Source organism: Cryptomeria japonica, chromosome 4, assembly GCF_030272615.1.
Source record: "Cryptomeria japonica chromosome 4, Sugi_1.0, whole genome shotgun sequence".
Lineage (NCBI taxonomy): Eukaryota > Viridiplantae > Streptophyta > Pinopsida > Cupressales > Cupressaceae > Cryptomeria > Cryptomeria japonica.
In genome coordinates, this window is record NC_081408.1 from 332,170,701 (window position 1) to 332,192,917 (window position 22,217).

A 22,217-nucleotide genomic window follows, 5' to 3' on the forward strand; every position below is an offset into this window, starting at 1 on the left:
TTAACATAGATAAAGGCAAAAGAACATGGATAATCAGGTGCATCTACTATGAATAATGTAGTCCCTGTCATTCAAGGCCAAGTAAAATTTGGTTATTTTTATAGATTCCACTGGAAGCTATATATAGGACCTGCGTTGTCAGATTTATACCATTGAGTAGCCTGCTCAGAAGACCTATTGTGCTTGGGGCCACTTTGGGGCTCAAAATATGATGTAATGAGCACCAAACTGTTAGTGTAAGTAGATTCATCTATATGGATTGTCTGCCTATGTTGTAACAACCAGCATTAAAGTCCTTAAAGATGACATTGAAAAATATGGTATCACCACGAATATTTTTGTTCAGACTTTGACATCAAGCCATCATATCCTGATCAGGCAGCATGAACATGAGGAGGAAGCATCCATACTTTCAGGTGAATTATCAGAATCAAACCTTTCCAAAGAGCAAGACAACAAAGAAGTTGAGCACAATCACAAGTTCAACACTGGTGATTTGAACTTTGGTCTTTCAAGAGGATGCCCTATTAGGCATCTAGCTCAGTTGGAGGTAGGCAAGTTTCCCCAAGTCGTGTTTTCTTCTAAGCATGAAGATGAGAACCAAGGAAAGAAGGATTTGCTTACCCATCCACTTTAGAAGAGCCATATTCATAAACAAATCAAGGGGGTATGTTGTTTTATTCTCAATTTTGGGAAAGCACTTCAACAACCTATTAAGTGTTTGTCCCTTCTTTTCTACTTGGTTATCCATCACCATGAGGAGCAACTTACACTATCAGAGGTAGCCATTTTGACAAGACAGTCAATGGCTTTGTTCGAGTATTTTTTTCGTGTTGGCTGGTTTAAGTTAAATTAGGTTATGTTGTTTTCATCCAAGTGCATCTACACATTTTGTTCCTTGTTTTGTGGTGTTTTAACTTTTGAGGCAAGCCTTTGTAGTAGTTTATTGACCCCTGTGACTCAATGCCCAATGGAATATTACAGCTTCAAAATTCCAGGTTTAGCAAGAAAGAAACCCACAAAAGTTGCCAAAATGTTGCCACTTTGTCCCCCTTGTATTTTCCATCAGTTGTAACCGATCTGAGAAATCTAAATGGGTTAAACATGCTCAAATACCTCTAATGGTTGTGGTTTCTCTTTCCTAGACTTCAGCCAAATACCCTTTTAAAAAATCCAAAAACTGTGTAATGTCCCCTTCCGCCTAGCACTCATTAATGATTATTTTTGTTAGCCTACATTATTCCCATATGCTAAAGCAAAATATTGAGGGAATAAAGTTATTTAATTAAATATTAAGAGGACCTCAAGTTATGAATCATTCATATTTAATTAAATATAAGTTGGACCACAATTTATTATATGAAGCGATTTCATTCTGAGCGGATAAATATATATATATATATATATATATATATATATATTGTAGAGGAGGGGATTTGTCACCTCCAAGATGATGAATCTCAGAGGACAAATTGATCCGCTGCTACCTCACTCAAACTGGCGCTAAGGTGAGCCCGGGGATAAAAATGACAGAGTTAAGTAGTTAATCGCAATCAGAGGCTCTCAAATGACTCTATCAAGCCTCTGTCCAAAGGACAAGCGCGCAGGTCTAGGACACCAGCGCAGCGCGCTATCGTCCTATACGGACGAGGTACAAAATTCGTACATGGAGTTCCAAGTGCGATTATAATGCAATAAAACACAGATAGTAATGAAGCTAAACTAGTAAATGCGATATACGAAATAACCAAGATAAAATGGAAGGAGAAAAAGGGAAGAAAGTAAACAAACAATAGGTCCACGCTATGAAGCCTCCAGGCAGATGAATCTTCTCTAATGCAACCTGCACACAAGCTAGAAAGGAAAATGTTGGGGGTTGTGTTTTGGAGTCAACCTCGGTCAAACCCCCGTTTTGGTGTTTCCACCTCCACAGACAACCCAAGTAGATAGATAGAATAAAAGATAAATGCAAGATAAAATAAATGATAGAAGAGGGATGTGATAAATCCCAAGATGCTCAAAGATAGGATAAATAGATAGATATTACCGAATAGGCTTGACAAAAGCCAAGAAAGTTGCAAGAGATATCATGAGAGCTTGAGAGTGTTGTAGCAAACTAGAGACTACTATAGCGAGTGAGAGAGCAAGAGCAAGCTGTGAGAGCCAAGAGAGAGAGAGTCTAGGAGAGGTTGAATAACCAAGAGAGCTTGAATGAAGTGAAAGATGGATTTAAAAGAGAGAAGAGGAGGGAAAGAGAGGGTCGCAACCTGTCTAGAAGATTCTGAGCCATTTCCACAGACATACGTAGGTGACAAGTGGAAAGACGTGCCCAAAACCGACATTCGACCATTGAGATGTTGCGGGACTAATGCACGGCGCGCTAGTGTCCAAATGAATCATGCTCGAAAATGGCAGAAGACAAGGGAGACACGTGGCTAACCAAACTGACACCACAAGGGAGCTGCTAGGAAGGGTGTCTTGAGCATCTTGAGAGGGAAAAGGATGATGCAAGGGCTGAAGTGAGCCTACTTAGGTGCTAAGGGAAAGGACACCAAAGTGGTTACAAAAGATGCAAGTTGAATTACAAAGGGGTATGCAATTTGCGACACTACATTTTGCCCCCACTTTGGTGGGCTTATGAATCAACATGAATATGCATGCTAAAGGAAATCTACTGAACAAGAAATAACATCATGATGCCAAAACGATATTGTAGAGGAAGCAGATAAATCCCCTAGCCAAGGAAGCATGCCCCCAAGCTGAAGACCTACAAAACAAATGCATTAGATAGAAAAACCTGCATGAGAGAACAGGGTTAGAGAATAAGAAAGTCCCAAGACAACAAGGTTAGAACATGAAAGCACAGAACAAAGAAACGATAATTTTGAGTCAGCAAAGTGAAAGAGAGCTCGATGTAAAAGGTTGTCTCAGTACCATGTGTCGCCCACAAAATAATAAGAAACAACAAATAGAGGAATTCTAAAATGAAGAGAAGAATGCAAGGATTGATCACTTCAAGGAGGAATGCACCCAAAAGTCAGAGAAGCAATCAATGTCGAAGAGATAATAAATGACATAGACACTAGCTTGATGCATCACTAGCGGTCATGATGATATGATGATGATAAAAAAGATAGATCTAGCAAGTTGTATTATGCCAGATGATCAAAGGTAGGTAGCACCAATCTCACTCTAAAGGAAGGCCACAACCAAAAGACAAGATAAAGAAGATAGTTGCAATAGGGAGGCAGATTTTCGTTGATCAAACGAGGTTGCCCCCAGTGAGATGAAGTTGAGATTTGAAACAGATATTGTTACTGAATACATTACAAACACGCTAGCTGCAGACTAACATGTTAGATGATAAGATAAAGATAAATAAGACAGTGTAACAGAAACGAGCCTCGCTTTGGAGGAAAGCCCCTTGTTACGAAAAAGATACGAGATAAGCAACCATTGTTGGTATAAGATATGCCGATATGGATAACCATATGATAGGGCGAAATGATATACAGGCATGGGTAGCAAGGCGCTAAATCACCATGCGATAGGGCAGGTAAGTTAGCTAGCATGGGTAGCGACATGCTAGATAGCCATGCGATAGGGCAAATGAATTTGGTAAGTAGTAGATTGGCCCCTACCAAGGCAAAAAGATGATGCAGATTGGAAAGATGGCTTAGCCCCCATGTAGGCAATCTTGAAAAAAAAAAGATCAAGTGGTTTCGCCCCCACCTAGCGATCTTGGAAAAGAAAAAGATCAAATGGTTTGGTCCCCACCTAGGCAATCTTGGAAAAGAAAAAGATCAAGTGGTTTGGTCCCCACCTAGGCGATCTTGAAAAAGAAAAAGATCAAGTGGTTTGGCCCCCACCTAGGTAAACATGAAAGAGCTAAAAGATAAAATGCAGCTATGATGGCCCCCCCTTAGAATGATATGTGTGGAAGGCATGTTATTCTAAGGAGAAGGGTGGTTGTGGCACGTCAACATAGCGAGATGTTTTTGTGGAATGCCACCAAAAAAAAGTGACACATAGATACCCACAACACCAAAAGATGCAATGCAAGTGGACAGGGGGATCCGATAATTTGGGATCAGAACCCATAGAAAGATATGATAAGAATAGAATATGTAAAAGAACAGGATAGAGGTAAGCCTCAATATCACTTGTTGTGCAAAGAAGAAGAAGGTGCATCAATAGATAGAGAACTAATGATACCTGATTGATGAAGTTGTTGGATCTTATCATTCAAGGACTTACATTCACTAGTGGAATGGCCAAGCACTTGATGATATGCACAGAAAGAATTATTCTTAGGAAACATTATATGTAGGAGGAGGAAGAGTAATCAAGCGGGCTTTAAGAAGCCGCAACAAGATAAGCTCTTGATCAGATAAAGGACGAGGAGCAAGAAGTAACCCTTCTCTTGTGGAGAAGGTCTTGACTGCTCACAAGAAGGAGATACAAAGATAATAGATGATGGAGAACGAGATGAAGATGGATTAGTCTTGTAACCTAAACCCATCGTAAATGTACACAATTTCGGCTCCAAAGGCGCCTTAACACCTTGACCCAGGCGCCCAAGACCATTTCCTTTGTATCCATACTTGGAAGCAATATTGAACCTTGGACCATCACGTGATTGCAACTCCTCCAAAGGGGGAGGATCATCTTTAATGGTGTAGCCAATGGTCTTCATATGATCCTGCGATACAGAAGAATAATCATCTTTGGTAGTAGGTGTGAAAGATGTTTTCAGAAGTTTAAGGTAGATAGGGTCAACCTTGTATTCGCCAACATGAGAATCAGTAAAATCCAGGGAACCCCAATCATCACCTAAACATGCATTCACTTTAGATGAAGAAGATAGTTCAACAGAAGATGTCTCATCAGGAGTAGACTCAGAGCTTTGTGCTTTCAGGAGATCTGCCCTAGGAGGATCTACTTTGGGAAAATCTTGTTTCTCAAGCGATTCCTTCTTCGGGACTTCTTCACCCTTTTGACTTTCCTTTTTAGGGGACACGACAGAGGAGGAAGTCGTCACTGTGGAGGACAATGTTGGAAAATAATTTTGAAACAAAGGTGTAACTGAAATCTAACCCAGTGCCGCTACTTGACATAGGTGCACAGCATCAGGGTCAACCTTGATTGTAACCACTTGAATATTTGCCACAAACTTCACTAAACCATGAAGCGTAGAAGAAACAGCTCCTAAAGCATGAAGCAATGGTATACTGCAATGTCCCCTTCTCAATGATGTGCTTTCAATGGTCCATTGGTCTATCTCAGGGACTCGTAGGCTATGTGGAATGAAGAATTAGGGTTTCAAACATTGGTGCAGCATGAACTTAATATTTTTAGTAAGTCAGGGGTTGACTGTTTAGATGGTGCTATCTGAGTTTTTCATGTTCTGTCACTGGGTGCGAAGATGATGTTTTTCGGAGCTATATTGCTTGACTTACTATTTTTAGTAAGTATCAGTTCAGGTGATTCTATTTATAGCAGGGCAGTTCAGAGATTCAGTTCAGTCTGGTGGATGGTTCAGCACTTCAGTCCTCAATTCATTTGGGTTTTGAGCAGTTTTTGGCTTGCAGGATGATTTATTAAATATTAACACTGCATTCTAAGGTTAATATTTAATTATATTATTTTGGACGACTTTGGGAAATAGAAGTTTATTTTATTCAAGTGATTTTATCAAATTTTCCTAAGTCAATGGCATAAGGAAATCGAATTATTTCATGAGCATCACTCAATGTCTTGTTTGTAAGTTATTATCCTAGGCAAAAGTTCGAACTTGCCTAAGGGAAGGGGACGCCATCCTTGAGGGACCTATATTATATTTTGCAAATGTATTTGGGTGCCTTTGGGGGGAGTAATGAAGTGGCATGTAATTTGGATGTATTTGGGCGCATTTGCATTTGAATTTAGGGAGCAAAAAAGTTATAAATAAGAGCCTTGGGCTCTGATTTGGATCATCTAAAGAATTTGCATTGTTATGCTGCCGAAATGGAGAGCAAAACTGAGCTTCGGAGTTGAGGCTTCCTAGCTAGCACAGTTTCGTACTTGCAATACAGTACCTAGCTGGTGGGTGTGATTGAGAGTTGATTTTGGTGTGAGGATTTTCGGTTTTACAGTTTTGGTGAGTTTTCTATGTTACTGGTTTGGAGTGGCCGAAGTGGATTTTTGTTCATAACTCTCTACCTGAGTGTTCGTTTCTTCTGGGTAGAGGCTCGTCAGAAGCGTATTGGAAAGGCAATTATTCCTCTGGAAGGGCGTTGGATTTGGTGTTGAGTGGATTGTTTAAGAGCAAATCGAAATTTTCAGCTAGTCGTACCTTTCCTGGAGTGCCTTGGTTTGTGCGCCACTTGTGTGGTGATTTTGGTGCTGGTTTGAGCTTTTGGTTGGTTGGCCTTGGTCATAGCAGTTGTTCGCCTGAGTTCATGAGCATTTTGGAGCTGATTCGGAAGACTTATGTGCATTTCTATGTTGCTGGCCCATTTCTGGAGATGTTGGTATTTATAACAAAATTGTTGTTTTTATGTTTTAGCCTGAAATCAGTTTTAGTCTATGATTGAATGTTATAGTACTTCATTGTAATCATCTTGTATCATTGGTTAGTAGTACTAACCTCTTATTGAACTTGAAGTGCTCATTGTAATCCCCACTGCATAAGTGGAAGAGGCTGGCTGGGCCGCCTTAGTGTTTGTAATTTCTTTGTGCTTCTGTCCTCCCACTGAATAAGTGGTTGAGTGGTATTGTCCTCCCGCTGAAATATGCGGTTGAGTGATAGTTTTTATGCATAAGTCCTCCCGCTGCATAAGTGATCGAGTGATTTGGTTCTGGTTATGCTTTTGTTCCCTTGGCTGGTTTACCGCCAAGTTCTTGTTCTTCATCCCGCTGAGAAGTGGAAGGGGATGGCTTGCCGCCCAGCATTGTACTTGCTTTATAATTTCCAGCAGATCAGTGAGCTAACGAACCCCTTATCACAGTATGCTCTCACCTTCCCACATTGGGCACTTGGTGATCAGAAAGTGGAAGGGTTAGAATTTCAGCAAGCATTGAGATTATATTTTCTAACCTTAACGGGTTATGTGTTTATTTGTAATTCTTATTGCACTTAAAACCAAAAAAAATTATCCGGGATATTACATCTACCCAAGAGGAGATTATAAGATCGAGGACCTGGCATTACATATACCTGGAACAATGACAGGCCCAACCTTCAAAGGCAAGATAACCGTTCCCAAAGCGCTTTTTCCACTGTTATCAAAACCACGAATAAACAAGGAAGATGCTGCTAGGGAGTTCGGATCAACCTTAATCTTTGGTAATTAATCCACACTACATACATTAAGTGCGGAACCTATATCAACAAGAGTTCGTCTAATTCCAATACCATTAGCATGAACGATTATCATTAATGGATCAGCCAAGTTCCTCACTTCTGGAGGCGGAAATTCATGGGGATAGAACGTAATATTCGGCGAGTCCGCACAAATATGATCCATCAACGCATTTACATCTGTCGGCCTAGCAGAAGGAGGCAATAAGATCTTTTGCAGAGCTTCTTGAAGCATGCATTGATAAACCGGAGCAGTCTGAAGCAAATCCCATAGTGAGATCTTAGCAGGAGTAACACGAAGGTGCTCAATAAGATCATAATCACTAGGTCACTTAGCCACAGGCGGAGGTGCTTGAGGAAGACTTGGTTGAGAAGATGGTATAGAGGTATTCGATTGATCAACATTTTGCTTATATCTACGAGTGTTATAAGTATGGGCTACCATTCTATAAGAAGGAGCCTTAGACTGTGTATATCTTGTAAAAAGATCTGGTGAATCATTTTTAAAAGGAACACCATGAATAGATTTTACCTTCTTTGGATAAGGACTGGTTGTAGTCACATGAATGATTGGTCTCTTAGGCCTTTTAGACGCAGCAGAGACATAAATGACATTCATAGACTCATTATTATATTTAGAAGATTTAGATGAAGGAATTTGCTCAACATCGACCTTTGAGAAATCAGATATGAGCCGAGACTCATCATTCACTAATGCATCATCTCTAGAAGGGAGTGCACTAGAATGAAGAGATGGTAGAGTAACATTAACAAAGGTGTCAATGATTTCATCCTCTTGTAACAAAATATCCTCTGAAATAGAAGATATATTACGAGAGGGATCAAAGGCATAGAGTGACATAGGCAAAGCTAAGTCACCATCACAAGCATGAAAAGGAACATCATTAGCACTTTGAATAAAGTTAGAAACTAAGTTAATAAAAGAAGATAACATATGCATTTTGAAATTAATAAACTTAAACTTAAGAAAGAATGCATAAATTTGTCGGCCGAAGACCGACGAACCATTAAAATGGGGTTCGGAATGATAAAGAAGTGTTCACGTCAGGTTCACCAAAATGTAGAGGAGAAGATTTGTCACCTCCAAGATGATGAACCTCAGAGGACAAATCGATCCACTGCTACGTCACTCAAACTGGCGCTATGGTGAGCCAGGGGATAAAATGACAGAGTTAAGTAGTTAATCACAATCCGAGGCTCTCAGACGACTTTGTCAAGCCTCTGTCCAAAGGATGAGCGCGTAGGTCTGGGACACAAGCGTGGCACGCTATCGTCCTGTACGGACGAGGTACAAAATTCGTACAGGGAGTTCCAAGTGCGATTATAATGCAATAAAACATAGAAAGTAATGAAGCTAAACTAGTAAATGCGATATACGAAATAACCAAGATAAAATGGAAGGAGAAAAAGGCAAGAAAGTAAACAAACAATAGGTCCACGCTATGAAGCCTCTAGCCAAATGAATCTTCTCTAATGCAACCTGCACACAAGCTAGAAAGGAAAATGTTGGGGGTTGTGTTTTGGAGTTTGCCTCGATCAGACCCCCATTTTGGTGTTTCCACATTCACGAACAACCCAGGTAGACAGATAGAATAAAAGATAAATGCAAGATAAAATAAATGATAGAAGAGGGATGTGATAAATCTCAAGATGCTCAAAGATAGGATAAATAGATAGATATTACCAAATAGGCTTGACAAAAGCCAAGAGAGTTGCAAGAGATATCATGAGAGCTTGAGAGTGTTGTAGCAAACGAGAGACTGTTGTAGCCAGTGAGAGAGCAAGAGCAAGTTGTGAGAGCCCATATAGAGAGAGTCTAGGAGAGGTTGAATAACAAAGAGATCTTGAATGAAGTGAAAGATGGATTTAAAAGAGAGAAGAGGAGGGAAAGAGAGGGTCACGAGCTGTCTAGAAGATTTTGAGCTGTTTCCACCGACATACGCAAGTGGCAAGTGGAAAGACGTGCCCAGAACCAACATTCGAACATTGAGATGTCGCAGGAACTAATGCGCGGCGCACGGACATCGGCGCGGCACGCTAGTGTCCAAATGAATCACGCTCAAAAACGGCAAGAGACAAGGGAGACACGCGGCTAACCAGACTGATGCCACGAGGGAGCTGCTAGGAAGGGTGTCTTGAGCATCCTGAGAGGGAAAAGGCTGATGCAAGGGCTGAAGTGAACCTACTCAGGTGCTAGGAGAATGGACATGAAAGTGGTTACAAAAGATGCATGTAGAAATACAAAGGGGTATGCAATTTGCGACACTACACACACACACACATATATATAATAAGTTGTTTTCTTAAGGAAAAAAAGAAGGTTATTCCTCATATGTTATGATTTTTTCAAAGACTTTTCTGAGCATCGAATCTTGAGGTCAATTAACCCTAGGACAATACCCTTGGTGGTTTGGAATCTGGATGATTTGGATGAAACCCCAAGTCATCGATCTTGAAGAAATTAATTGTTTGTTAAGGTGACTAGAAGGATCTAAATTTCATTGGCAAGGCATATCACAGAGAATTTTCCAAGACAGCTGGGCGATTATTTTGTGGTTGTCACAGGGAAATATGGTGCGATTCTTAGGAAGGGGAATCTACAGGCCCATGTCTCCTTTACAGTGATTACCTCGCTCACGTCATAGCTGAATGTCAAAATTCGCAGCCTGCAGTCTTTCTTTGACAGCAATGCCAATATAATCAGCTTCTGGAAGCGATATCACCTAAGTGGCTCTTGGCAGCAACTCTTTTTGCAAGGTCTCACATTTTCAATATTGGCGGATAAGAGTTTGGCTTCACAAGGGTGTTTTGGAGTGGTCTTATAAGGAGTGGTGTTGTCATTTTGGCAGTCAAATGCTTCTTCTTGGACAGCTCTGCCTAAGTATGACGCAATTCACAGGCCCAAAATCTTCGTTCCTATGAAAGATTATATCATCGTCAAAAGACTTCAAGGCAGCCCCTATGACTCACACTTGAAGTCCTCTACAGCTCTATGTCCAGGTATGTCATTTGCAAGTGTTATTGTAAGTCTGAAATTAAAGTATCAGACTTGATACGAAGTTGTAATCCGACTGTTTTGTTCAGAAATGGTGAAGTTTGATTAACCTTTTGCTATATTAGTTCTTAGTTTCAATTTCCAATATTGTGTTATGTGTTGGCATTGAAAATTCATCATCAAACAATTAAAACATCGATTCAAACATCAGAAAAATCAGAAAACAGACCTTGCATGCAAAGTGTTTGATGTGACAAACATCAAAAACTGAAAAACAAAGGGCAATATTGTTAGGGATTATTACAAAATGGCTAAGTATGGTGGTGTTTTCTCCTTCTAGTCCCTATCACACCTCAAGCCCTAGCAGGAACTTCTACCTCCCAATCCATGATTCCTTCAAGTTCCTATGGGGCCTCAAGCCCTGACAAGAACTTCTACTTCCTGTTGTGTTTGTTACGCGCATTATTGTGTACAGGAATACGACTAGTTAATTAAGTTGTAATTGGGTTTGTTAGTTGGCAGCTGAGCAGTGGTAGTTGCGGTGCAACGGTTGGCACTCGCACCCCCTCGGTATCTTTATATACTTCAGAATGTAACTTGCAACAGACAACTATGAATGGATTAAGTCGGGGGAACCTCCAGAGGGAGTAAATGATGATTTTTCGGATGCATACTTGTTCCAAATAGCCGTACTCCCTTCGTGGTACAGGAAGATTGGAGAGTACCTATCGAAGTCCCGATTTCCCGAGGGTATGCCTCCAGGGGAACAGAGAAAGCTCGTATTAAGAAGCAGGACTTTTTCGCTCATCAACGGGTTACTCTACAAAATGGGGCCGGACCAGGTATTAAGGCGTTGTGTCATGGAGGAAGAAGTCTCGAGCGTATTAAGGGAGGCACATGAAGGACCCGTAGGTAGACATATGGGCCTAGACACTACAACCCGCAAGGTGCTTCTCGCAGGACTGTGGTGGCCAACGGTACGCGACACCAAGGAGTGGGTCGTGGGGTGCAACACTTGCCAACGGGCGGGCAAACCTCTGAAGCGGGACTTCATGCCCCTCAACCCGTCGCACGCACAGGAACTCTTTGAACGATGGGGACTCGACTTTGTGGGTCCTCTTAAGGCCAACCACACACGACGGTGCCGATACATTGTAGTTGAGACAGAATACTTGACCAAGTGGGTGGAGGCAAGGGCTCTCCTGGATAATTCGGCAGTAAGAACAGCAAAATTTATTTACGAACAAATCATTACGCGATATGGTATACCTATTCAGTTGACCAGTGACCGGGGGGGCCACTTCATGAACCATGTCATACGGTTGTTGACATCAGAGTTCAAGATTTTTCACTCATTATCAAGCCCGTACTACCCACGTGCCAATGGCCAGGCGGAGGCCACAAACAAAATATTGGTATCGGTAATTTACAAGTCCTGCGGGGTAGAAAAGGAAGATTGGGAGGAGAGGTTACCCTCTGTACTATGGGCCTACAAAACGACTTACAAAGTGACCACGGATCAGACCCCGTTCCAACTCATGTACGGGCAGGAGGCGGTGGTGCCAGCGGAATTCATGGTGCCAAGCCTTCGCATTGCAGTAGAGAACGGACTCGGGATATGGAGAGTCTGAGGGAGAGACTGTATGCCTTAGGTAAGTTGGACGAAAAAAGAATGTTGGCACAATGGGCCACAGAGGCAGCCCAGCAAAGACGAAAGGTGTGGCACGACAAGCACCTGTGGCGAATGAAGTTTAATCCCGGACAGCTAGTGTTGAAATTCAATGAGAAGAACGAAATTAAACTTGGGAAATTCAAAGTGCGATGGCTAGGGCCCTTCTGGATATGCAAGGTCAATACGAACGGGGCGATTAAGTTGTGGACGCTGGACGGGAAGGAGGTGCTAGATGCCATCAATGGATCGAAATTAAAGATTTATCACGAACAGAGGGAACCTGGCCCCCCTAGTCTGGATGTTTGTTAGTCTAGTGTAAGATAGAAAAAAGAAAAGAAAAAAGGTACGGTCGACCGTACCGTACAGGAAAAAAAAAATTTTAAAAATAAAAATAAAATTAAAAATTAAAAATAAAAAAAAATAAAAAAAAAAAGAAAAAGTGGGTCCACCATACGGTGGAACCACCAACGGTGGGACCACCGAAGGTGGAGCCACCGTGCGGTGGGGCCACCGAAGGTGGTCACCCACACACCGCACACCCAGCGTAAACCCCCACGCAAGGCAAACAAGGAAACACAAAACCCCCGCGCAACGCACAGCAAGAAAAAAGAACCACGCCGCACAACAAGAAAAAGGAAACACGCCGCACAGCAAGGAAAAAGAAACACGCCGCACTAGCATAAAGAAAACCACGCAGCCGGCATAAAGGAACACCATGCAGCCAGCATAAAGGAACACCACGCAGCCCACACATAGGGGAGACGGAAAAGGAACAAAAAGAAGGCGAAGGAAACCCCCAGCAGCCCGCACAGCAGCAGCCATACACAACAAAGAAGGCCGTTATGAAGTTGTCCAAAGACCGTAGGATTTTTAGCCGGAAATCAGTTATACCAGAAATTAATGGTTTGAGCAGGGAAACGAAGTTGGAAAAAACAGCTGCAGGCTTCCTCCAGTGGCAGCCAGAGGGATAGCAATATCAGGGTTTTAGCGTCAGGAGTACGTGTTGCAAGCGGCACCATGGATGCCAGCGCCCGACAAAAGCAAAAACAGAAGGCACCACAGGCTGCCATAAGTGCGAAAAACACATTGATGCCCCAGAACATCACCTTTGAAGGCTTGAATCAGTCGGAATGCTGGAAATGGTGGCAGGACACTCCCAAGGATGATCTAGTGAAGCGAAACCTCCGAAAGGCGGAAGTGGAGTGGGCTATTCGGATGCCCGTGTTTCCTATCTGCGAGTATGAGGGTGCCCTATGGTTCATGGTAGACACCTTCGACAGGCACACATGCACCAGCACTTTCGAATACCTCGAGAGGGATGTTACCATATCTTTCAAAGCAAGGGACTTCACGAGGGTATTTGGCATCCCAGGCAAACAGGGCAAGAAAATAGAACTGAAGGCTAAAAAGATTAAACGGGAAGAGAAGGAGCGGTGGATTAAATTAATCTCCAGGAACTTGACGACAGCAGAGTTGGACAACGTGGCTAGTGCCACGAAGAGTCGAGGAATCCGTAAGACTTTGGTTGCTGAGGGCCACTGGAGATGCATTATGGATGTCATCAAGAGCAGATTGACAGGGTCGGGTAGGGCGTCGGACATCGCCCTCCCTCAGATTATGCTGATGAACGGGTTGATGAATGGCATCGTGTATGATTGGGCCGCGTTACTCGCAGAGCGCATGTACGAGTTTTTGACGCTGCAGCATCGCACATTCTATATGCCTCACTACGCTATAGGGTTGTTCCTGGAGGCCACGCGGGAAGCAGTGCCCGAGGAAGAGTTGGAGATACGACAACAGGTGAGCCTCCAATACATTATTGGAGGCACTTGGACATTGGGCACTCTTCCGCGAAGCGGAAAAGGGCGGTAGATGCGGCCTCGGCTTCAGGGGAGCCTGACAGCAGGAGGGATTCCAGTAGCACAGAGGAATCAGAAACGGAAGAGGAGGACGATAGCAGCCGGGCGACGGAGGAGCCGGTACGAGTCCTGTTTGCCCTACCCCTGCTACCGATGGGCATGCCTGTGCCATCATCTGGAGTGGGCGGCCCTTGTATTCCGGCCTTCGGGCAGAGCCATACGCCTGTTACACTTGGTCCCCTCCAGCACGAGCACCAGGGAGCATCACCGGGCCCAACCACGGCGGCACTTACCAAGGACATGGCAGAGTCAGGGATGGAGGAGTCACCGCATCGAGTAGTGGTCGCTGAGGAGCAGGGGCTGACGGAGGTGGTGGATACCGAGCCTCAGGTGCGGTTGGACGTCGTGGGTAGTGACGCAGTGGTGACTATTTCCGCTTCCTTGTTGGAGGAGCCGACGACAACGAACCATCCCCCGGTCGTAGAGATGCGCGCCGACCTCGTGGCTATGCAGAGCTGGCTCACACAGCGGTTTCAAATGACACTGGCACAACCAGAGGGAGCTGTTGTATTCTCACCGTGTCGAGAGGCTAGAGCAGAGGTAGTAGACTTGGATGACTCATCAGGAGAGGCACATGGACTCACAGTTGGGAACGAGGCAGGGGAGGTCGCCTCTGTTGGGCAGGCGTCGGGAGATGGTACACCTTCGGTGGCAGAGGAGGTACCTTCACAGCAGGATGTCGTTGCGTCCGTTCCACCAGAGACTTCACGGCCTTCAGCGCAGACGGGGGAGGATATTGAGACCTATCTAGCTGACATGGCTGATATGGTGACGAGGGGTAGGCGGGTAGTGGCCGCTGCCCAGACGCAAGCATTGCAGCAGGTGGTGGTAGAGTTAGAGCAGGTCTTACAGTTTATGCGGGTGGGCTGCCCTGCAGCCTTTGCTACCTGCTTTGAGTCTCAGGGTTGGCCGACTACTGAGACAGAGGAGATGCTCCAGGCTTGGAGGCTGCGTCAGCCCGTTGTGGAGAGTCGGGTGAGGGCAGTTGTCCACAAGATCGAGCAGGTCTACCGGGATGCCTATTATACATTGAGGCATACACAGCAGGAGTCTGCGGTCCGCGAGGCTGCACGAGTAGCGTTGGAGAAGGAGATGGCCAGTCAGCAGGCCTCCTGGGCAGCCGAGAGGGCGCAGTTGTTGGCACAGCTTGAGGTGGCCCGTGCAGAGACGGCTGCGACCCGGGCAGAGAAGGCCAAGGTAGAGATTCGTCTGGTGGCTGAGCAAAGTGTGAGGAGCCACGTGCAGCAGGAGTTGGATGTCGTCAGTACCGAGAGGAGTCTGTTGCAGACTCGGTTGGTCTGCGCGACGGAGGCAGCGGATACAAAAGAGGAGTTGCTGGAAGCCGCACACATGGTGAAGACAGCTTTGGAGAAAGTATTGGTGGCAGAGCGAGATGTGACTGTACGCACTCAGCAGGTGTATGAGCTCCGTGCCCGTTTGGCGGCCCAGACACCGGCATGTCAGCCTTCTATTTCAGGGATGCTTCCGCAGCCCCCTCCCTAGTTTTTCTGATCTGAATATAGTCTAGGTTGCATGATCTCCATTTTTGTTGTAAGTCGCCTGGAGACGACTTTTCTTTTGGGGGGGGATGATGTTAGCTGCATTATTGTGTACGGGAATACGACTAGTTAATTAAGTTGTAATTGGGTTTGTTAGTTGGCAGCCGAGCGGTGGTAGTTGTGGTGCGACGGTTGGCACTCACACCCCCTCGGTATCTTTATATACTTCAGAATGTAACTTGCAATAGACAACTATGAATGGAATAACATATTTTATACTTGTCTGAGATCTATGCCATTATCACTCTGCATTATGTGCTTTATGTTTAAAGTTATTCACCCGAGAGGGCAAACAGTGTTGTGCACACACTCCCCGTCTCTTCTAGAGACCGAAATTAACCTTCACCTCTGCAAGTGGTATTTATTAAACTTTTTACCTTCCAGTCCCTTAGAAAATGCCAAAGTTTATACCAAAATCCACCAAAGCATGAGAAAGTTTGCAGTTTGCAGAACTTTTGGCCTGAAAAGTCTGAGGTTTAGGCCGATCTTTAGGTCAAGTTTCATGAGTTTGAACTTTGCAGTGAAAAGAGATGAGTTTTAGTCATTTTGTGCCACCAAACTTCAAACAAGGGCATCAAAGAACCCTCAAGAACATAAGCAATGGATTGCATCATCAGATTTAAGTGTTTAGGGGAGGATATAGGTTAAGGAATGAAAGAGAAACAAAGCATGAATTGCTTTGCAGACCTAACATTGGTGTTTGCTAAAAGAATAACCTCATTCCCTAAGCGTTGCCAAAGTTCATGCCCTTTCATGAGCAAAGTTCGGAGTTTTCTAGACTATTGCCATTCCAAAATACTTGAAAATGCCGAACGTAGTATAGAAGTTAAGCTATTACTGAAACAAGTTCAGAGTTTTCTGATGTTTTGGCTCACAAATTCCATGGAAAAGGCCAAAATTTAGGCCAAGTTTTGTGCATTACCTTCCAAACATGAATGGCAGTAAAGCATTGTTACCAATGACCCTTCCAATGCCTAAGTTACGGTTGAACTTTCTTAGTTTGTGCCAACGTTTGGTGATGTTCTTACTACTCCAAATGTCGAGATCCATTACCAAATATGCGTCTCAAATTTGGATTTTGCAATCACAAAAGGCAAGATTGAGGGCATCAAGGGCCCTTGCCAAACAAAGAGGCATTCCAAAATCAGCATTGATTGAAGCTCAAAATCAGGGAAAGTTTTCATTCCCAAGGTGCCCCTCTCATTCATCCCAAGCTTATGAAGTTTATCAGTTTCTCATTACCAAAAGGCCCTCGTAGATGCAATGGCAGGGTAAGGTCAAAATCCTTCAACGGATGAGTAAGAAATGGGTGATGACATAGGGTGGAATATGATGGTGAGAATGAATGACTAAGCGAAATGGTAATTGATCCTTTACTTATGTGTCCATGCAGGTTGAAGAACACAAAGGAGGCCATGAGAAGATGCTTGGGATAAAGTAAGCTCTACAGCACTACCCTCCGAAGGATTCCTAAGATAAAGGCAGAGGAAGAATGCCATGCCAGCATCCTAAAGATGTCAACGAGCAGAGCCAAAGACAAAGTAAAAGGGGGTCAGATGAGCCAAGACCCCTACCACCATCAACACGGCAACAAGTTGAAAGCCAGGGCAAAGGATTGAAGGATCACAGAGAAACATGCTGATTGGTGTCGTTTACAGAATCCTGGAAGACATTGACAAAACACACAGAATGCTACAGGACATGCAAAAACGGAAAAAGAACAACTAGAAATAATAGAAAATAAATTTATTGTAAAAGCAATTGCTTTATTGTAAGATGACTACTTGTGGACCCGGTTTAATGCAATTCAAAAGGGGGCCACAAGTTAGTGATTAGCCAGCTACCAGATTTACCTTTTTGTGTCTCGAGCCCCGTGCATTTTTTGTCTTCTAGTAGGATTAATTGAAAACAGTTGAAAGTAGTTGAGAAGGTGGTTGATGATTGTTGAGATCATTAACCAAAAAGTTGTCAAGACTTCTAGAAGACAAATCAGAGCCGTTGGATGGATGGAATCCTGGCCATTGATTCAAAATCTAAAACCTATAAAAGGCCAATGCCTCTCTAATTGTAAGAAGGTTAGAAAAGTTAGAAAGTTAGATAGTTATAAGTAGCACTAGTTAGAAGTGGAAGTAGAATAGAGTAGGATTGTTGGATAGAAACTGTTGTAATGGCAGTTGAAGAAGATAAATAAAGCATTGAAATATGGTGTTCTGCCATTTTCCCTAACTTGTTTGCATGGTTTCTCTTCATCTAGTTAGTTGAAGTTCATTGACCTTAAAGGTGAAATGTGAGGGTATTTGATTTGATTTCAAGTTCACACCATTGGACGCTTACTAATTATATGTCCCTATGTATGGTTAGTCTAAGCCTACCGTTGCTCTTAGTTCAACTATCAAATGTATTTTTCAAATTGTGCCAGAATTGGGTAACTGAATGAATATCCATAGTCTAAAAATCCTTTTATTCCCTTAGAGCTTGCACTATTCCTATGGAGTTATGAGTTTATCTCTAGCTGAGCAAGAACTAGTTTTATTCGAAATCTGTGTATATACAGCACCAACCGTTATTTTTATTGTCCTCAAGATCTCTAAACCCTATCCCTTTGCTATTTATTTCGCCCCATTTGAGAAGAAAGCATTGCCAAATAGCCACACCAGATGCAAACCAGCTTGTCAAATACATAAGTTCCCTCATGTTTACCAACGAAACACTGTTGTCGGGAAATATGTATATCTTATGTTTTGGTGGTAATGTTATTTGTTAGTAGTTAGTTAGTCGACGGGTAGGTAGTTGGAGTTGCGACGGCTGTGTCGCACTCCTTCGGCTGTTATATATTGTACTACCTACGGGTATTGAAGGGTGTGTTGTTTACGACAAATAATACTATGAACATGGGATACACTCTGAGTTATTAATGGAAAGCTTATTCTTGTATTCGTGTTGTTATTGCATTGCTTATTTCTGTGTTACTTCTGTACTCTTTCTGTTTACCCAATGAGGCAAACATTTGGCGTCGTTGCCTAGACATACTCGAGAAAGGAGGGAGCGCATGGCGCATGGACATGATGAGCCTACCCATTGGTGAGATAAACCCAGAGGCCAACAACGCGCAAACAGAGCTCTACAACGGGGAAGACACTGCGACGAGGGAATTTTCAATCCTGCTCCAGGTAGCCATCGTGACCTACGTCCGAAGAGAGGCCACGGAGGCTGAAATCCCACCAAGTGTCGTGTGGACAGCACTAGAAGTTAGCCCGGCAGTAAATCGGTTGATGAACCACCTCCCCCTGTTGCTTGCACAGGCATCACTGGCACAACGAACTCGCATAGAGGAGATTGCCCGGGAAGAGCGACGTCAACAAATTCTCCAACAGTACGAAGAAAGCAGCCGTCGGGAAGCGGAGCAGGATGGTAGGAGGCCAAGAAGGAATTGAACCTTGAATCCCATAGGGATAAAGGAACATTCTATATTCAAATAAAGGTGTCATAATATTGACACTAGTTGTATCTGATGAAATGAATTAATAAAGGAGTGTTCTAGTTTTATGTGTTGTTATTTATGGAAATGTACGGGAATTAATGCCCAACCTATTAAACAAAGATAGAAATAAGAAAGCAGAAATGGACGAGTGGGAGGCCGCACAGAGGGCCTTGATTCTGGAACGAGTAGAACGTAGACGGAGGCTGGGGCAACTTGCCGAAGGACGACCTGCCGAGGGGTTGCCCGAAGGGAACCAAGGAGGTGTCACGGAGGGTGCAGAAGCCGAGGGAAATTTCTACGCATCGCTAGAACACCGTAGGGTGAGAAGCCACGAAGAGTTTCTGGAGGAAACAAGGTTACGGAGGAATCTAGTCGAAGAGACCCGAGATCAGTTCAGAAACGTATCCCTTACGCCACGAAGTGAGGATCACCAAAGTGAGCCAGTAGTGGGCGCAGGTGAGAACGAAGGGGAGGACAACCGTACGGCTATAGGTGCGACACATGGCAGGCAAAACACCGTACCCCCAGTCACCCACGCAAGACACATCGACGCCGGAGGGAGCAGCGCAGGGGCACAAACACAACCACAGCCACCTCCGAGGAGACGACCCCCATCGATGGCGAGAAAACAGAAGTTGCCCAAATTCAACGGAGATGGCAAAGATGACCCCGTACGATACTGCCGTACGTGTGAGACAATATGGTCAGCCAATGGGGTGGTTGACAAAGCTGATTGGGTGGTGCAGTTCCCTGCCACCCTAAGAGGGGTAGCCATTGATTGGTACTCTGATGTGGATAAAGTAAAGGTGGGAACATGGGATGAACTATAGAAAGCTTTCGAGACGGAGTTTCAACTCCTTCGAGATAATGAGATCGTGCCGGAGATATTAAGCACAAAGCAGGGAAAGCACGAGACAGTGCGAACATACAGTCGACAGTTAAAAGAGTTACTAGGGAAGATGGAGAACCAGCCGGTTGACGGACTAAAGAAGAGATGGTTCGTGGAAGGGTTGCGGTCATCCCTGCAGAGGAAGATGAAAATTGTACCACCCATATCATACGATGACGTATACAACCGCGCGATGGATCTGGAAAGTGAAGGCAAAACATCGCAGAAGAAAAAAGACAAGTCCTCTGTAGAAGAGGAGTCCTCGGGAGAAAGCAGCAGTGATGAATCATCAAGTAAGAAGCTGCAAGCTCTTCAAAAGGATATGCACCGAATGTTGAAGGAATTTAAGAACATGAAAGGAAGCACGAGTAAAAATGAAGATGTGTGGTGCACTGATTGTAAGGAAGGTCACACAAAAGGCACTTGCCCAAAGAAGGCATTCTGCGAAATTTGCCAAATGTTGGGACACGCCGTCAAAGAGTGTCCCTACAACATGAAAACAAAAGGGAACCAAGTATTCTTCGCACAAGAGCAACCCCCACTGTCTACAGCTGTGGGCTCTGCCAAGCCACAAGCCGATGCCACTGCATCATCCGGTGGCTATATAGGCAACCGAAGAGGAGGGAGAGGCAACAACAACAACAACAATCGGAGCAGAATGCAGTATGACGCTAATGGGCGGCCAATAATTCAATGTCGGACCTGCAACCAATGGGGGCACTTCGCTCGGGAATGCCAGAACTCTGAAACCCCCCAGAGCCTATGTAGATGGTGCGGCCCCGGTGATCACAATGACGCAAACTGTCCTAAGCAGGGGGTGAATCTTCTCAATATTGAGAAGATGGGCGAACATGAAGAAGTATTGGCAATCACTCATGCGCAAGCGAAGAAGACGTATCCCGACCCCCGCACAGAGATGGAGAGACTACGGGAGGCGAAGGCCGACATTGAACGGGAGATTTCAATGTCGGCAGAAGGACGGAAGGACACAAAGATGAGGAGTCCTTCAACCCGCGTGAAAGCAGAAAAGAATATTATTGGGCAAGTCTTGCAGATGGAGGTACCGATAAAGGTAAAAGACCTTCTAGACTCCATGCCACATTTGAGGACTATCATCCTCAACAATGTGCTAAGCACCGCACACGTACCTTCGAGTGCACCACAGGTGGAGGTTCCCGTAAGCCCTTCGACTGACCCGATGTTACTAGCCTTGAACAGTGGTAGACACCCAGCCGTGGTAGAAATGGGCATCCTTGGGACCATTCTGAAGGACACCATTGTGGACAGAGGTGGTAGGGTGAATGTACTACCAGAAGAGACATGGAAGAGGCTGGGAAAACCCACCTTGTGGCCATCCACATTTAATCTGGTAGGAGCCGACCAACACGGCATCAAGCCACTCGGCATATTGATGGCCCAGCAAGTGACAATTGGTACGCAGCCCTTCCTGTTAGATTTTGTAGTTATTCCCTTGAAAAAGAAAGGCTATGACGCCATCCTGGGGGAAGTGTGGTTTATCACCGCGAGGGTGAACGATAACTGGAAGAAAAATACACTCTCAATGGAGAAGGGAGGGCGGAAATATATCATTGACCTACGGACCCAAGATGTCGGTAAAGAGCTCACCTCTTCCGACTTGGACTCAGAGGACTCTAATAAATGGGAAGGGGGTCCCGATGAAAGCAAGGGCAAGAACGCGATGGAGCCGAACAGTGAAGGGGTGCTCAAATTGGAGGGATGTTCTGAAGATGAGGTGTGCTCACTCAACGGGTTCTTCCATTGGCAAATGTGAGGACTACGAACTTTTTCACTGCAACATGCTGCAGATAGAGGAGCCAGCCGATCCGGAGGTCTTCCCTCCGGAATACAGAGAATATAAGGAGGGGGAAGCCCGAGTGGACGAGGCACCGGCACATCAGTTCGAGAAAGACAAGCCAATTCAATTTGAAGAGTCCAAGCTAAAGGCAACAAACCTGGGAAAGGAGGAGGACCCACGGAATATATTAGTCGGGGATGACTAGGATCCCGTGTTGAAGACAGCGGCCTTCAAAATATTTATGGAGTTTAAAGATGTCTTCGCATGGACGTATAAAGACTTGAAGGGGGTACCTCTCGAACTGTGCATGCACTGCATCCCGTTGCTACCCGGAGCCCAGCCTGTACGAAAAAGACCGTACCGGATGAACCGCAACCATGCAGCACGGGTGAACGACGAGATAGAAAAAATGTTGGAGGCCAGTATCATTTTTAAAGTACAGACAAGTGAATGGGTGTCACCCATAGTCATTTCATTAAAGGAGGCTAACCAAATAAGGATTTGTGTGGACTTCCGATGTCTC

The 22,217-nt window shown here is 44.3% G+C and overlaps 2 protein-coding genes across 6 annotated transcripts in view; one reads left to right on the top strand and one right to left on the bottom strand.

Moving 5' to 3' along the window:
- The window catches only part of LOC131063583 (uncharacterized), a 252,376-nt gene that overhangs the window by 159,429 nt on the left and 70,730 nt on the right, over positions 1–22,217 (bottom strand). The window lies entirely within an intron of this gene.
- Positions 20,231–21,899, top strand: LOC131063560 (uncharacterized). Its single transcript, XM_057997409.1, has 2 exons — positions 20,231–20,938; positions 21,705–21,899. Exons 1-2 carry the CDS (start codon positions 20,231–20,233, stop codon positions 21,897–21,899), a joined length of 903 nt encoding a protein of 300 aa, XP_057853392.1.

Coding starts and splice junctions, on each gene's coding strand:
- LOC131063560 (XM_057997409.1), top strand. CDS start 20,231: ATGAAAGGAAGCACGAGTAAAAATGAAGATGTGTGGTGCACTGATTGT. Junction 20,939..21,704: donor GGCAAGTCTTGCAGATGGAG/GTACCGATAAAG, acceptor AACATGCTGCAG/ATAGAGGAGCCAGCCGATCC.